The sequence below is a fragment of the Microcaecilia unicolor genome, chromosome 13 (genome assembly GCF_901765095.1).
Source record: "Microcaecilia unicolor chromosome 13, aMicUni1.1, whole genome shotgun sequence".
NCBI lineage: Eukaryota > Metazoa > Chordata > Amphibia > Gymnophiona > Siphonopidae > Microcaecilia > Microcaecilia unicolor.
The window spans coordinates 52813795-52832269 of NC_044043.1; the positions used below are offsets into that span (position 1 = coordinate 52813795).

Below are 18475 nucleotides of genomic sequence, written 5' to 3' on the forward strand. Positions count from 1 at the left end.
AACAAGATAAACTCATTTTACATGGTATGTGATACTTTATATGTATACCTGAGTTTGATTTGTTCTTGTCTTTCTCAGGGCACAGACCGTAGAAGTCTGCCCAGTACTGTTCTTGTACTAAGTTCCCCCATTTTATCAAAATCAGTACATCTGAAATCCAGTACTTTGAGTTTTGTGCGTCTGCACTCCGCCTTCGCCCTTATATCAAACCATACAGTGTGATGATCACTATTACATAGGTGGGCACCCACCTGGATATCGGAAACACTACCTCCATTAGTGAGCACTAGATCCAGCATCGATCCTTCCCTCATGGGTTCCATCACCATTTATCTGAGCAAGGCACTTGACAGGCATCCACAATCTCCCTATTTCTTTCCAATCCACATCAGACAAATTGAAATCTCCCAACAGTAGCACCTCCCTTTTCATGCCAATCTTTTGAATATCTTCTATCAGATCCTTGTCTAACTTTTCCATTTGCGCAGGAGGTCTGTAGATAACTCCCGTGTGGATACAGGTTCCATATTCTTTTTCCAGGACGATCAATAAAGCTTCTTCTTTTCCCCAGGTTCCCTGCATTTCAGCCGCTCTGATATTCTCTCTCACATACAGAGCCACTCCTCCACCCAGGGATGCCGAAAGACTAGGCTGGGCCCGGGGCAAGGACGCCCCGCCTCCACCCCCCCGTCGCTCCCCCCGCCGCTGCAGTCCGCAGTCTCACCTGCCTGCCTCCATGGCTCCGGGCCCCCTGCATTCAAAGTTGCAGTCGCAGATCACGTTTCTTCTGGCCTTCCATCCCTGTGTCCCGCCCTCGTCTGACATAACTTCCGGTTTCCGCGAGGGCGGGACACAGGGAGGGAAGGCCAGAAGAGATGCGATCTGCGACTGCCGCTTTGAATGCAGGGGGCCCGGAGCCGAGGAGGCAGGCAGGTGAGACCTGAGACTGCAGCGCCGGCGGCCTGACCCCGGCGCTGGACCCCCCTTGGAGGCCCGGGGAATTTTGCCCCCCCTGCCCCCCCCTCTTGGCTGCCCTGCCTCCACCTCCTTGGCCCTCTCTATCCTTCCTAAAAAGATTATAGCCCGGTACTGTCACATCCCGTTCATGAGAATCATTGAACCACGTCTCCGTAATAGCAACAATATCCAAGTTTTCTTCAAACATCAGGGCTTGCAAGTCTTGAACCTTTTTACTTAGACTACGAGCATTTGTGCACATAGCTTTCCATGTGCTTAGTGAGTTTGGGTGGTATTTTATATTTACGTGACCTTTCCCTCTGCCATCATGTTTATTCTGGGGGTGACTTTCCGAAATCCCGTTTCCTTTTGTCACCCCCAAAAATGCCTTTTAAAACTTTTTGCTGAAAATGAGCGTGTGGCAAAATCAAAATTGGTGCATGTCCATTTTGGCCAGCACTGAATATCTGGGTCTAACTTTGCTGCCAATGGTCAGCATTAAAAAAAAAACATTCACCACTGCTGGCCCAGGATTGACCCATAACTTTTAACATCCTAAAAAGATGAGTTTCAAAATCAAATGTGCATACACTGTTTTCCTCTTCCACTTAAACAAGCCCCCCTCACATTCATTAATGCCTCTTTATAGTCCAGTTACTGTAAATGTACAGACAAGTGGCCGATGTCAGCCACTTGAGGGCGACAGAGCCTCTATTTTACCAGTGTAGCACCAGCTCACACCAGTTTGCTGACCTGAACACTTTTCTGAACTTGCTTCTTTTTCCCCATTGCAGCTGGAATGAAAGTGGAAGGCGCCTCTGGCCCTGACCTGTTCCTTTTTATTTTTATTATTATTATTTAGAGTGTGTCCTCACAGGAAGATCATAGACTATGGATCTTAAGATGACATGAGTTAATTTCTTTCTCAAGATCAAAGTATTACTAATAGTCTAGTGGGAAGCTAATATTTTTTTTTTGACAGTTGTAATTTGAGCTGTTAAGGTTATATTTCTCTTATCACCAGATTATGATTTGGGGAACTGATGATGTCAGATGGTCTTTCGGCACCTAACCATTGCACCTCTATCCAGGAAATCTAGACTGCCTCAATCTTGATTGACTGCACTTTTTGTCCTTTAGATTGTAAGCTCCTTTGAGCAGGGACTATCCTTCTTTGTTAATTGTACAGCGCTGCGCAACCCTGGTAGCGCTTTAGAAATGTTAAATAGTAGTAGTAGTAGTATGAAGACCACTGCAGAGCGTTAGGCATTCTAACTGATCCTTCGGCCTTGTGCCTGCTGTCCCAATTAATTTTTGGCCACTAGCTTGTCCCCCCCCCCCCCCCCCCACACACACACAGAATTTTGTAAATGGGCTTGATAGTTAAAAAAAAAAACCTTTGTGCCCTATTTTGACAAATTTGAGACCCCAAGTTTTTAGCTGAAAAGTCATCTTTTTAGGAGGTTAAAAGTTGTGGGTCAATCCTGGGCCAGCAGTGGTGAACATTTTTTTTAATGCTGACCATTGGCAGCAAAGTTAGACCCAGATATTCAGTGCTGGCCATGGCTAGTCTCTGGCATTGAATATCTGGGTACACTTGGTCACTTGAGGCCCTTTTACTAAGCCACATAAGAGTCTACGTGTGCCCAACACGCCAAAAAATGGAGTTACTGCCCAGCTACCGCGTGACTCTTGCGGTAATTTCATTTTTTGCATGCATTCAAAAAATAATTTTTATTTTCGGATGCACGTATCAGATGCGCACCAAGTGGCATTTGACGCACGTAGGTCATTACCGCCCGATTACCACATGAGACTTTACCGCTAGGTCAATGGCTGGTGGTAAGGTCTTAGACCCAAAATGGACATGTGCCAGTTTTGATTTTGCCACGCGTTCAATTTCAGCAAAAAGTTTTAAAAGGCATTTTTTGCAGGTGCACTGAAAAATGGATCTGCATGTGCCCAAAACACGCTCCCACACTACTGCAGGCCATTTTTCAGCACACCTTAGTAAAAGGAACCCTAAGAAGTTAACTGACCACCGGCCAATATTCAGACCAGCACCTGATTAGCTCAGCAAATAAACTTAGGATTTTTGGCTAAAACCAAATGCAAGGTTTGAACCATGAGCTTTGTGGTCCTTAGGATTTAAACTAAGAAAATGTCGGGTCAATATTCAGCTTGATTTAACTGGATAGGAGGGTTTCTACCTGGTAAAACCACGCTGACTGGCTCTGATACTCAGTGGCATTTAACCAGATTGTGCTGCTTAATATCATGTGTCACTATCTGGTTGGTGTTGAGGAAGTCTAGGAATGGAGCAGAGGTGGAGCAGGAAGTTGTCTAGGCAACGACAAAGCCCAGATACATATAAGAGCACTGAGTATCAGCGGTACCCAGATAACTTCTGGGAGCTGCCGAAGAACCGAATATCAGTGCTGGTATCCAGATGTTTGTTTATTAAAACAACTTGCAATACTGCCTAGCTAATAAAGATCAAGGCGGTTAACACAACAAAAAAAAAAAATCATAAAATTCAAATAGAAAGGAACTTCATTGATTAAAAGTAAAGACCTAACCACAGCCACTCAAGATATCCATAACATACACCAGGCTATTGTCTTCACAAATACAAAAAATTAGGGGCCCTTTTACTAAGCCGCATAATCGTCTATGCGTGCCTAACACGCGCCAAAATGGAGTTACCATCCGGCTACCGCATGGCTCTTGTGGTAATTTCATTTTTGACACGCGGCTGAAAAATAATTTTTATTTTCGGATGCACACCAAGTGGCATTTGATGTGCGTAGGTCATTACCGCCTGGTTACCGCATGAGACTTTACCGCTAGGTCAATGGCCAGCACGGCAATTATGATTTTCCGCATGTCCATTTTTGGCAAAAATGTAAAAAAAGGCCTTTTTTACAGGCGTGCCGAAAATGGATCGGCACGTGCGCAAAACCCGCGCCTACACTACCACAAGCCATTTTTCAGCGCACTTTTGTAAAAGGACCCCTTAATAGATTCTATGTTCCTCCTGTCCAATACAATTAAAAGCCTGTCTAAAATAAAAAGGTTTTAATATAACCTTAAACTTTGATAGGTTAATTCCTGTGTGTATTTCTCTAGGAATCATGTTCCATAGTGAGGGTGCCAAACAAGAAAAAGCCCTTTCTCTTGCCTACTCCCCCCTAACTTTAACTCTAGAGGGTACCACCATCATCGAGTCTTATAATGACCTGAGTACCCTTCCTGGAATATAAGGTATAGTCAAAGTATTTAAATATGATGGTTTTATGCCGTAAAAATCTTTATGAGACAAGACAAAAATCTTAAACAAAATTCAATATTTAATTTGCAACCAGTGATACTGAGTAAACATTGGGGTTACATGATCAAATTTTTGTTTATTTTGCCTACAAGTTTAATTGCGCATTTTGTAAGGTTTGGAGCTGTTTTAACTTAGTATCTGATATACCCGCATAAATTATATTTGCATAATCTAACCTTGAAATTAATAGGGCATGAATCAACGTATGTAATGCATCTTCGTTAAACAAATATGGTATGGATCATAATCTTCACAGTACCATAAAGCCCTTTTTTATCGCTTTATTAATCTATTCATCAAATGTTAATCTAGAGTCACTAAGTATTCCCAAATATCAGAAACTTTCAACAGGTTGAATGGGATGCCCAAATAAAACAGGTGCCATAGTGGGTCCATCATTCGATCCTTTAAGCCAACAGACTCTGGTCTTATGAACATTCAAAACTAACTGACAATCAAACAGCCAATTTTATACTACATCCAGCCCAGATTGTAATCATGAAATATCCATTGTATTAGGATTAATCTGTGCTGTAATCAAAATGTTGTCTGCATAACAAAAAACACTGAAACCCAAACTTTGAATTAAAGTCAACAAGGGACTTAAAATATATTGAATAACTGGGGATCAGTGGCGTAGCCAAGGGTGGGCCCAGGTGGGCCTGGGCCCACCCACTTTGGCCTCAGGCCCACCCAGTAGCAGCACACCTATGATGTGGCTGGCAGGGATCCCCAAGCCCCACCAGCCAAAAATTCCCAACAACTATCCTTCCTGAATACTTTTTAAATAGCAGATCTTCACCTGCAGCGAGCAGCAACTGATACATAGTACTCGCACTAGCCCCCCAGCCTTTCCTCTGATGTATTCCCTCCTATGCGGAAACAGGAAGTTGCATCAGAGGGAAGGCTGTGGGGCCAACATGAGCAGTGTATATTCACAGCCAGAGTTTTGTGAAAATCTGCGATTTAAAAAGTATGCAGGGGAGGGGGTATGTTTGAGAACCATATGGTATGCAGGTGAGAGAGGGAGAGACCAAATCACTTGTGGGACAAGGTGGAGTTCTTCTGCCCACCCATCTTGGGCCTGGGCCCACCCAAAATTGGGTGTCTGGCTACGCCCCTGCTGGGGATAATGCCGAACCTTGTGGCATTCCACAATCCAACTGAAATTCTGATGAATGTACCTCATGAAAGACTCCAGAAGAAAATGGAGAGTCATGGGATAGGAGGTAGTGTTCTATTGTGGATTAAAAACTGGATGAAAAGAGAGAAAACAGAGTACGGTTAAGTGGTCAGTATTCTCAATGGAGAAGGGTAGATAGTGGGGTTCTGCAGGGGTCTGTGATGGAACCACTGCTTTTTAACATATTTATAAATGATCTAGAGATGGGAGTAACTAGTGAATTAATTAAATTTGCTGATGACACAAAGTTATTCAAAGTTGTTGAATCACAAGAGGATTGAGAAAAATTGCAAGAGGACCTTATGAGACTGGGAGACTGGGCATTCAAATGACAGATGATTTTTATTGTGAGCAAGTGCAAAGTGATGCATGTGGGAAACAGGAACCCAAACTATAGCTAAATGACGCAAGGTTTCAAATTAGGGGTCACTGCCCAGGAAAGGGATCTAGGTGTCATCGTAGATGATACGTTGAAACCCTCTGCTTGGTGTGTGGCGGCTAAGAAAGCAAACAGAATGTTAGGTATTATTAGGAGAGGAATGGAAAACAAAAACAAGGACATTATAATGCCTTTGTATCGCTCCATGGTGCGACCACACCTCAAATACTGTGTGCAATTCTGGTCACCGCATCTCAAAAAAGATATAGTAGAATTAGAAAAGATGCAGGGAAGGGCGACGAAAATGATAAAGGGGATGCGATGACTTCCCTATGAGGAAAGGCTAAAGTGGCTAGGGCTCTTCAGCTTGGAGAAAAGACAGCTTAGGGGAGATGTGATAGAGGTATATAAAATAATGAGTGGAGTGGAACGGGTAGACGTGAATCGCTTGTTTACTCTTTCCAAAAATACTAGGACTGGGGGGCACACAATAAAGCTACAAAGTAATAAATTTAAAATAAATTGGAGAAAATATTTCTTCACTCAACATGTAATTAATCTCTGGAATTCATTGCCAGAGAATAGGTAAAAGCAGTTAGCTTAGCGGGGTTTTAAAAAAGGTTTGGCTAGCTTCCTAAAAATAAAAAAGTCCATAAGCCATTATCAAGATGGGGGAAATCCACTGCATATTTCTATGATAAGCAGCATAAAATGTATTGTACTGTTTTGGGATCGTGCTAGGCACTTGTCACCTGGATTGGCCACTGTTGGAAACAGGATGCTGTTCTTGATGGACCTTCGGTCTGTCCCAGTATGGCAACGCTTATGTTATGCTCTTATGTAAAGTAGGGAGTTCAATGAAACCTGAAAAGTTTTCTGACTCAAAAATGAATCAAACCACTGTAAAACAACTCCTGTAAAAGAATGGTCTATTAAATCAAATGCTGAAGATAAATCTAAAGATACAGCAAGAACATCTCCCCCATCAAGATATGGGCTGGCACTGGATATCAGTGTCTAATTCAGCCCAGGGAGGTGAATGTGTTTTTTTAAAAATGCTGCCAGGTTGGTGTGTACGCAGGAGGTTAACGTTCTGCCATCCAGCCAAACTGGGGACACAAGTTATGAGCTCAGCTAAAACAGGTTAAAAACTGACCCCCCCCCCCCTTTTTTTTCTCTTCCTTTGCAGAGAGATTGTGGCCTTGGTTGGTAAAGTTGCCCCACTTTATGCCGCTTCGCTTTTGTTTGATGGTGTTGTGGTAAGTAAGGTGGAGTGAGAACCTATAAGCTCAGTGACAAGGTGCGAAATGGGACAGCAAGTTGAGACGTTCCCACTCTCCTCCTGTGTATTTTACAAAAGGCTCTGCTGAAGGTTGAGGCTTTTGTAAAGTACATATAAGGGTGTGTGGGAATGCCTTTGTAAGTGCCAGCATGCCTTACAGTAACAGTCATTTTAGTAAGAAACCCACCCAGAAACAGAGGGACACCATTCGAGGTTTTGCCAGTCTAAGCACTGACATTTATCCATGTGCTAGTTTTGCAACCTATAAAGGCAATTCATGAATTCACACCTATGGGTAGGCACCAAATGTTACAGAATACTAGCAGATATGTGGGTAAGAAGCACCATGAACTGCGTATGTGGTTGGTACTATTCTATAACAAACGACAGTATTGCCATGCCTGTGTATGTACAAGTGGGCAGAGCATGGACGGGATTGCCAGATTTGCACATACCTTACAGAGTAGTGTAAATTACGTGCAAAAGTGATGCAAGATAGCCATGAACACTTACGCCTGCCAGTGATCGTGGCCACAAAACCTTCAAAGAGGAGTGAAGTGACTAACACCCAAAACCCAAGAAGAATTTCACTAAATACGTGCACAGTAGCTTAAAAACATGATATGCAGTCACTTTATGATGCAAGTGATTCTGGCTACATAATGGCACGCATTTCACCCCTATTCCCATATTCTGTAATGGAACATACCCGCATACTTCCTGTTATGGAGTATCTTGTGGCGCTGTTATTTCTGGCGCCTGGTTTGGTGTCCTTTGTAGAATTGCTTCCTGTGTGTTTAAATGTCAACATTTATAGTTCTTAAATGCTGAATTTTATTGTAAGCTGTATTGTAGAAAAGGTATTAGCAATGTTATTTGAACAGGAAAGTGCTGCCGCCTGGCTTCATGAGGAGGAGGGCTTCCTCTTGGGGACCCCTGCCAGCTCAGGTATGTGGGTTTGGGTGTGAGTGTATGGGGCTGTGGGGTAAACTTTTGTGTCCCCCCCCCCCCCAAATTCTGAGGTCTGGCTATGCTACTGCCTTACAGGACCAAATATCTTAGATTTTCAGGGTCCTCAGACAAAATGGGCCAGAGTACTTAAAGAGTAAGTTAGCTCTCTAAACACTTTTGAGACCTCAGAGGTTCTCTCAAGGAGCATCACAATCTGTACCCTCATGAAAAGAGATTTTACGATATGATACCTGCCAGCAAGCCTTCTCAGGCATAGTACCCACATGGTGGAACTCCACTTCCGGGAGGGGGTGGGGGTGGGTGAGCTACATCTACCATTTCTGCTTCAGGAAGCAGGTGAAAGCCTGGCCCTTCTCCCAAGCTTTTAATACATGTGAGGTTTGTTTCAGTTAATGGCGCTCAAAAATTGTCGTTGAAAAGGAATGCTATTCTATAACGGGCACTCAAAGGTGGCACTGAGTGCTGATTTCAGCGCCTGAATTGGGTGTTGGCAATTACGTCTGCTGAAACCTGGTTTAATTCCTGGCACCCAGTTTGGGCTCACATTCCCGGTATTCAATGACACTGCACACAAATTTTACAACACCCCTGACCCACCCATGCACCTCCTATGGCCACACCCTATTTTGGGTCGCGCATTATAGGATTTGGGGAGCACATTGTTATAGCGTAGTGCATAGCACAATGCACACCCAGTTCCATACTGGTGCCAATTAGCACCCAATTATTGACACTAATTGGCTCTTTAGCCAGTTTAATTGGGTGCACATCTTGGATTGGCATCCAGCTATTGATGTCCAATGTCAGGCACCATGTACAGAGTCCGGGGAGGTGATGACTGACTATCCATTCAGGGCTAGATTCTATGGGGTCCTTTTACTAAGGTGTGCTGAAAAATGGCCTGCGCTGTTATAGGTGTGTGTATTGGACGTGCACAGGTCCATTTTTCAGCATGCCTGCAAAAAAGGCCTTTTTTTGGCCAAAAATGGACGTGCGGCAAAATAAAAATTGGCGTGCGTCCATTTTGTGTTTGAGGGTTTTACCGCCACCCATTGGCTTTGCGGTAAGGTCTCACGCATTAACTGGGCGGTAATCGTCAGCACGCGTACACTGCTGATTACTGCCCATTTAGTGCCACATGGTAAAAAATAAAAAATATTTTCAGACGCACATATCGAACGCACGTAAAAATGGAATTACCACCTGGGGCATGCTGTAGCGGGGCAGTAGTTCCAAACTGAAATGCTTTGGATGCGCATAGGTACCTATGCACCTTAGTATAAGGGCCCCTATATAAGCTGCACTTAAAGTTCAGTGTGTTTATAGAATGGCGCTTACGCCTAGGAATTGAGCCTAACTTTAGATCTAGCCATTTGCACCAACTGAAACATGGTGCAAATAAACGTGCCTAAATTAGGCGCAGATCCCCGTTATTTTATAACAATGTGCATAAATTTTAGGAACCCCCCATTGCATTTCCGCACCTTCTTTTTCAGTTTGAACATAAATTTTAGGCACTGATCCCGCACCTAAATTTATGCACATACATGTGAATTAAATCTAATTAGTGCCAATAATTGCCTGTTAAAAAGCGTTTAGGCACAGGGGTCACATGTAAATTTAGATGCGTCCTTTTGCACCCGTGAAAATGTGGTGCAAATGCCCCCACCTAAATTTATGTACGGTGCCCCCTTATTCTATAATTCCACACGTTACTCAAATCCATGCCCACGCTCTGCCCCACAATGTCCATGACCCTCCCAATTTGTGTGCCCCCTTTTCCAGGACACGTGTGAAATTTAGGTGTGGATCACATACGTCAATTTACACATGTACATATTGATTTCAATTAGCGCCAGTAATTGCTTGTTAAGCCAATTATTGGAACTAATTGGCTCATTATTCAATTAAATTTGTGAGTGCAATTTTTATTAACTTTTATAGAATTAGCGGGATGCTGACTAAATGTAGGCACCCACGTCGTAGACCTACCCCACTAGCAGTGGAAGTGAAAGTGTATTGGAAAAGTCTGCAGTCTCTTGCCATGTCACATTTTTCCTTTATTCCCTTCTTGTGTTTCTTCTCTGATCGCTACTGCTTTCTGGTCTCTTTTGGCTTGACTGTAATGCCCGCTCATAGTGCACCTCCGCTGGCATCCTGAGAGGGGCTGGCAGAGTGAAGATCGGCGCCATCTTTGAAGCCGTGGGTTATTACATTATTGCACTGCCTATTGGAATCTCGCTGATGTTTGTGGCCAAGCTTGGAATTGTAGGTACGGGGGGTTGCAGATGAGCATTATGTATGTTCTTGTGTGTTTGGTATTTGGTTGCTTGTTACTGGTAGCTTAGATCTTTTCTATCTAATTATTGGCATTCCTTTCTGAATCATTGTTTTTATATTATACTAGTAAAAGAAGCCCGTTTCAGAGCAAATGCAACGGGCCCTAGTAAGGTTTTCATCGCCAACACCCCCCTCCCTCCCTCCCTAGCCAACCCCTTCGTTGTTCTGGCATTGCTCCGCCCTCGAGGGCGGGGCCCAGAGCGATTCCCCCCCCCTCCCTGCCTCCCTCCCTGCCAACCCCTTCGTTGTTCTTCCATTGCTCCGCCCTCGAGGGCGGGGCCCGGAGCGATTTTGGTGGCTTCACCACCACGAACCTTCAAACCTTTTTGAAGGAAGTCAGAGCTTGGCTTCACTGACGTCAGTGTCCTCAGAACGTTGAGGGTGAGTTTTATTATAGTAGATTATTTTTATGCAAACCACTTTAATTTGCATGCAAAGAAAGCGGTATGACATTTTTAATAAATGATAAACGATCTACCCATTCTCTGTGAAGTTGCTCATGTCTATTGGAAGCATCCATCATTTCAAATACCAGTGTTTTAATCCTCCTGTCACTGTTCATTCTTCAGATGTGTCCAAAAATTCTCAGCTACCTCTAAGCCCATGGTTGTGCTTTATCTGCAAAATGTGCACATCCACGCAATCATGGAGCTGTAATTTTTCAATTCTTTAATGTAACACCCAGCAAATTCAAATAAAATCAAAGACAGCAAAACCCAGATATGTTTTCCCTTCTGCAGAGCCCCTTTTCTCTGTCAGAGTACCATGCAGAGATAGTCCCTGCACTCCGGAACCAGTATTCAATATTCCAGCAACAAGCAGTGGGAATTGGTCCAGCACATGTGAGGGGTGCCAGTGGTTTGCTTTACCGCTGGAGTTTGTAGCACTTGTAGATGTCTAAGGCCTTGAAACAAGGCATTACAATAATCAAAATTGCTAAAGAGTATACTAAGATTCAAATTGCCTTCTCATTAAGAGACTCCTAATGGGACAAAACATTTTCTGATGACAGAGGAGATGCATAGATGGAAGCTTAGTTCGGGATCTATAATCACCCAACATTTTTACGGTCACTTTTTTTTTCTTTCTCTTTCCACCCACAGGCCTCTGGACGGGAATCCTGATCTGCTCTATCCTTGAATTCCTCGTCTTTCTCATCTTCATTCTCAAGTTGAATTGGGTCAAGGTATCCCAGGAGGTAACTCCAGCTTTTACCATTTTCATTCAATGTCTGCAGGTTTGTACATCTATAGAGCTTGTGAACATGTCTGAGTGTTGCAGATAATGTCAGTTCCTGGTGGTTAGTCCAAAGGACCAGAGAGGACAGCAAGACAGAGCAGTGCAAGATGCTCTTACCCATTGCTGTGGTTTTGCCCAAGCCATTTTCTGAGCGATAACTGTTTAGTAAAGGAGTCCTAATTTCCTTTCTGAAGTGTGTATGTGTGTGTGTGGGGGGGGGGGGGGGGGGGGGGGGGGGATACAGCTCCTTCCTGGTTGCTTCCCTATACTGGTATCCCCTCTTACCTGTTCACATGCACATTCCCAGACTGAAGGCTGATCTCTTTTCCATGTTCAGGCTCAGGCTCGTGCTATGATGAAAATGAAGATGGCAAATGGTTTGAACTGCAATCCTGTCATTTCTAAAAGTGTGGTTTCTTCAAGTAGGTACAGTAGGTGTCACCATTGCTTGTTTAATTGTATCGCATTCTTTAAGCTTCTTCACTGTATAAAAATCATCTAAACTCTCAGGTATGCGTGTGTGACTTCCAACTTAGATGTTCAGTGTGTTAGTTCAAATTATTTGTATTATTTTTTACACACATTGTTAACGGAATCCAAAGCTTAGAATCTGCTCTCTACATCTGGTGCTGTCAAATAATTAGACAGTCCAATGATGTACAATAATATTTTGTACTTCTACACTACCTTTCTAATTTTAGCAGGGAGGTTTACACCATTTTTTTCAGGTCAATGAGTCCCTTTCTCAAAGAGGTTCTACAACTGCTAGTCTGGATTTTGGTGTCTTGAGGCTATGGGCAGGAGCCTTTTCTATAAAGGAATGAATCTAGGCACCTGGGTGCATCCAATGTTTAAGCACCTGTACTTAAATCAGCCCTAGAGCTGGCATAAGTACGGGGATGGACTCAACATTCTGTAAGTCATGCGTAAAAGTGGGAGCCCTGCCTGTGTTCTGCTCATCCTCTGCTCCTGTGTAAGCCCCCATTGCAAAAACGCACTATGGAAGTTAATCTGGTATTTGCAGAATAGCACTTAGGCAGAATTTTGATGGATATATGCATATGTGTGCACATACACATTTACCTATGTAATGCCTGCATACGTGTGAGCACCTAGATAATAGAACTATAAATGGGTTTCGGAGGTATAGAGATGTAAAATAACTTGTCCAGGTTTGCAAAAAATGTTAGTAGGGGAAGTAGGATTTGAACCCTTATTTCTTACTCACCACCAGGCTACTCCTTCCTCTATAGTACAGCAATAGTAACAAAAACAGCTTGAGCTCTGAATTCTGTTTGCACTTTGCAGTAGCTGAGTGTTTAAAGAGAGGACTTTAAGCAGATGATTGAATATATACAAGCTAAAATGTACAAGGTGGTTCTACACTGCTACTCAAAGACTTCATTTGCAAAGAGTAACTAATCTCCCAGAGAGAGATATATTAAACCAGTGATGAATACTTGCTGTATCACAGGAAATACATAATTTCAGGAAGAAAGGATCCAAAGTAGCTGAATTACTGCAGAGTAGAGATGTGCATTTGTTCAAAACGACATGGGAATGTTTTTTGCTGATAGTGCACATGCTTGAATAATGTGTGCATGCATGCACTGTCATGAAAAAGTGCACACTATGTCCCAATAGTGCACTCTCTTTATGAACAGTGTGCACTCTCTGGAACAATGCACAGTATTTTGGAAGAGTGCACATTTTTCCTCATATTGCATGCATGCACATATTATTCAAGAATGTGCACTAATATGAAAAGTGCGCACTATCTGTTGGGTTTTGTATATCACGCTTAACATTCCATGCCGAATTCCAAGCGTATTCTATAACAACGCCCGCAATTTAATTGGCTTAATAAGCCTATCAGTGTTTTTAACAAGCAATAATAAGCACTAATTTTCAATAATTAGAATTTATGCGCATAACCCGCTAGGCGTATTCTGAAATGTACAGCGCCTAAATTCTAATGTGCAGAGCCAAAAAGGGGAGTGGTTATGGGTGGAGTAATGGGCATTTTGTGGGCATTCCAAAAATTTATGTGCACTGTTATAGAATATGCCCCTCTGCGCCTAAATCTACGTGCTGGTTTTTACGCCATGTTTTCCTTGGTGTAAATGGATGCACATAATTTTAAGTGCTGGGACATCAACTAAGTATATTCTATATTGCACGTAAATGTAGTTGCTGCTTATAGAATACACTTAGGCAGAAATGTATTCTGCTTGGATTTTTCAGGCACCATATATAGAATCTAGCCCTATGATCCAATAGTATGCACTCTTTATGACTAGTGTGCACTCGTGTGGAAGAATGCCAGTCTCTTGGAAGAGTGCTCACTTTGTCCTGACAGTGCATGCATATACACATTATTCAAGCCTGTGCACTAACATGAAAAGTGTAGGAATTGTGTGCACAGTCTCTTGGAAGAGTGCACACTTTTTCCTGAGAGTTCATGCATGTACACATTATTCAAGCCTGTACACTGTCATGAAAAAGTGCACAGATACTATAAATGGTGTACATTTAGGCATGCAAAATTTGCACACTATTCTAAGATGCGTGTGCAACTAATTTGGCTAATGAGCCAATTAGCACCGATAATTGGGCACTAACAATCAGTTATTGGCGTGTGCATCTTGCTAAGCGCTGTTCTATAAAGATCTTTGCATAAGCTTTTAGCACACAACTCAAAAGGGGGCATGGCCAAGGGAAGAGACACGGGCAGGTTAGGGGTATTCACTAAAGATATGCGCAGGTTTCAGTCGGTGTAAAGTTTGGCACGGAAATTGACTCTAAGCGCTGTTCTATAAACGGTGTGCAACTCGAGCGCCATTTATAGAATAGCGTTCCACACTGATTTTTTTTCAGTGCCCAAATTTGGGTGCATTTCCTGAATCTAATTCTTTGTCTCAATAGTGCAGACTCTTTTGGAAGAATGCACACTTTTTTCAAAAGAGTGTTCACTAATAACAATATGGCTCTTAAAACAAAAATATAAAAAAAATATGAAATAAAATAAAAATTTCTGCAAATGACATGGGTAACTAAACAAAACAAACCCTTTTGGGCTGTACACCCCTACTGCAGAGTACAGTGTCCTGTGAACCACTATAGGGTGATGAAGAGATAATAGAATTATTCTATTTTGGTTACTGCGCCTGATACAGTAGAATGCCAATTATCCAAACGCCGATCATCCGGATTTCCAATGATCCGGACCCATTATCCGCCAATACCTTCCCAATCAATCCTTGTGGTCCGCACAGAGAAAAGCCCTACCCTTTCCTTTTCCAGCCCTTTCCAGACTCATACACAGCAGGAAAAAAGCCCCTTCTGCCTTGTTCTTACGGGGACATGGCAAAGGAAACAGCCTTGTTAACACTGCTTGGAAATGGAAAAAAAGCAAAAAAGGCACATTTTGTCATTAAAAGAGAAACTTGATATTGTGGAGAAATTAAGAAAGGAGTGTCGGGGAAAAATTTGGCAGAAGAATATGGTGTAGGAACATCAACAATATCGGACATAAAAAGACAAAGTGATGCTATTGTAAACTACATCAAACCATGAAAAGGTCACCTATTGAAAAGGTAGATAAAGTTGTATATCTTTGGTTCCTGCAAAAAAAGATCCGATTTCTGGGCCACAATAGGCAATGTTTTTCAATAAGCAGTTTCAGCACTGGATGGCTTTGAAATTTCAAGCACCGCCACGGAATAAGGCAAATAGAAATCCATGGTGAGAAACTTTCTGCAAATTTGCCAGCAGCTAATGACTTTGTTCTTCAGTTTAATGACCTTATCAAGAACTATGACCCTGATTTTGTTTATAATGCAGGCAAAACAGGTCTGAATTGGAAATCACTCCCCAGTAAATCACTGGTTAGTCATAAGGAGCAATCTGCTCCTGGATTCAAGTCATCTGAAGAACGTGTCACGCTGTTGGTTGGTGAAAATGCAACTGGTAGTCATAAGTTGGAGTTATTGCTGATTGGTAAATCTAAAAATCCTTGTACATTAAAAAACATACATAACCTTACGTTGTTGTACAGAAGCCCAAAAAAAAAAGCATGGATGAGTTTCGAGGTTTTCCTTGACTGGTACGACACTTGCTTCATACCGGAGGTGAAAAGATTTCAGCTTCCTACAGGAAAACAAGGAGATGTCATTTTATTGTTGGACAATGCACCTTCATATCCTACAGCTGAAAGCCTAGAGCAAGAGGAAGGTAGATTCAGAGTGCTTTTTTGCCACCAGATGTGACACCTTTAATGCAGCCAATGGATCAAGGAGCTATTATTTCATTGAAATGACTTTACAGTAAACAACTGCTAAAAAAAACTTATTTTGGCTGACATAGAAACGAAAAGTGGCATGATCCAATTCATAAGAGAATTGAATATAAAAGAATATTCTTACATGGCTGTTGACGCTTGGAATCATGTTAAAACCCAAACCCTGAAAAACACATGGAACATAATTCTAAACAAACCAGAAAGACCCAGAGAGGGAGAAGAAGAAGATGTCCTTGAAAACAATGCCAGAGATCTTGTAAAGGTTCCTGGTTGCTCTGATTGTGATGTTGAAAATGTCAGCATTAGATCATAACAGATGATGAAATCATGCAATCAGTACAGGACAAGGAACATGAAGAATCAGAAACTGATGACAATCACCAGGTTGATGCTGAAACCTTTGAACGTTTAAATACAGTGATGGCATGGCCGGAAAAGCAGGAAGAAAGCAGTGCAATCCAGCTCCTTTTTCTGAAAAGATTATATAATCTTTTAGCAGAGAAACGAAAATCGGCCTTGAAGCAATGAAGAATTACTTCCTTTTTAGAGTACAGAAGTGTATAAATAGTATGTACAAGAAATACAGCACTGCACTGTACTTTACTTTTAAAAACAGTACTTTTTGATTAGAACTACTGTATTTTATATTTTTTCTGCAAACATTTTGATGAAAATAAAACTAATGCTTAATATGCAATGCTGTAATGTCGTTTTCTTTACAGACATTTGATATGTCCAATTTTCCGGATTTATGATTATCCGGACCACCCTCTGCAGAGGATAGTCCGGATAATTGGCATTGTACTGTACTAAAAAAGATTAGTGTAAAGTTGAAGAATAAGATGGACAAAAATGATTGACAGGAGTCTGCAGAATAGACAACTGAAGCAAGCTAGGCAAACATGCAGTCAGAAGAATCAGAGAAATGATCACTTAACTGCTGAGGATCAGAAAAATGATTACATAACTGTCTACATGTGAATTGCACGGAGAGAGGGAAGATCTTCAAGTACCAGGAAAAGCAGTCCGAGGCCAAGAAAGTGACAGAAATATTTCCCACTGTTTTGGGTGCCACAGACTTGATCAAAAAGAACTTCCGTTACATGTTTATCAGCTCCAGACAGAAACTCTCTTTGGCGCAATGCAAGTACTGTGGCGAGTGATAACAGTAAGTTTGAGAGATTGAAATCATACTCCACATACCCTGGCTTAGGAGTGAAATTCATTCCTGTCATGGTATGCGCAAAACTAACCCATTTGGATAAATTGCCCCCAAGATGAGAATACTTGTTAAATGAAATCCTTATACGGCAGTCTTGAAAATGCAAGATTCAATCACCGAATGCCAATTCCATTCCTATACAGCATGAGGTGGATTTAAGAAGCTAGGAAGGCTTTGTCCTTGGAGACTTCTGCATTTCATTGTCAGTCTAGGTCAGAAGACTCCCTATTGAACAAATAATCCTAAAATCCCTAATCTAGTTGACTCGATGATATAGGAAAGTAATTATCTATGTAGAAAATGGAAAGAAATTTAGAATTAAATTCCAGTTTACTCTCTCTTCACCTTTAGTGATCCATGGATCATAATATAAACAAACATGTTCGTGCAGATATTTCTGTTTGATTTTGATTTTTGATTAATTTGTTAGTATTGAAATATATATATTAATTAAATTGTCAAATGTTTCAATAAAGCATTTTCTAATATCTAAAGAAAATAGAGTAATCTAAAAATATGTTGAATGAATTACATGAAACTGGATTAAAACCAATTAATATTTTTTTAATTGTCTTATTTAATAAGCCCACAGTGCTGTCTGTTTATAATATATCCCAGGTAAACCTAGAGTAATTGCTTGTTTGCGTTGCAGATCTGGAGGAGCAGGAAGGCACTATGCTGACTGACATTAATGACCAGAACCTGACAGAGAGACTACCTGAGTCTACTGCTACATACACTGTTAAAGTTTTATCAGTGAAACAGCTGATCCTACGCCGGGGACTTGCTCTGTTAGCTGCAGTTACCGTATTGATGATAGGAGTTGTGATAAGACTGTCCACTGGACATGGATGAAATACTAAAAGAACTGTAAAAAAAAATAAAAAGCCACTGGGATGGCCTGGAAGGCAGCAGGGTTACCTTAAGTGGATTCTCTTTAATGGCAATGTGGAATCAGGCCCACATTTACCATAGGCAACAGTAGCAGTAGACCAGGGGTGGACAAGTTCAGTCCTCAAGAGCAGCAAATAGAGCTGTACCAAATAGCATATTTTACTATTCGTCCAAATGCGAATAATTAAAAATATTTGGCCGAATACTGAATATGAATAATGGGCATTGAATTTTAACTTAACACATAATAAAAGAAGCAACGTGAAATCAGAGATCAAGCACTTATTTCACTAGGATTTAGCACAGTAGAGCCCTGGATTATTCGTATTCAAATTTAAATCACTATTCAGTCGAATACGAATAATGTATTTGGGGC

The 18475-nt window shown here is 41.7% G+C and overlaps 1 protein-coding gene across 1 annotated transcript in view; it reads left to right on the forward strand.

The window, feature by feature from the left end:
* Positions 1-18268, forward strand: part of LOC115456715 (multidrug and toxin extrusion protein 1-like) — an 80646-nt gene extending 62378 nt beyond the window's left edge. The window contains exons 12-16 of the mRNA XM_030185970.1: positions 7040-7109; positions 10244-10376; positions 11548-11642; positions 12021-12105; positions 17858-18268. Of these exons, the coding sequence (XP_030041830.1) occupies positions 7040-7109; positions 10244-10376; positions 11548-11642; positions 12021-12105; positions 17858-18060 (586 nt within the window). The 3' untranslated portion in view covers positions 18061-18268. The remainder of the gene's footprint in view (positions 1-7039; positions 7110-10243; positions 10377-11547; positions 11643-12020; positions 12106-17857) is intronic.
* The last annotated feature ends 207 nt before the right edge of the window (positions 18269-18475 follow it).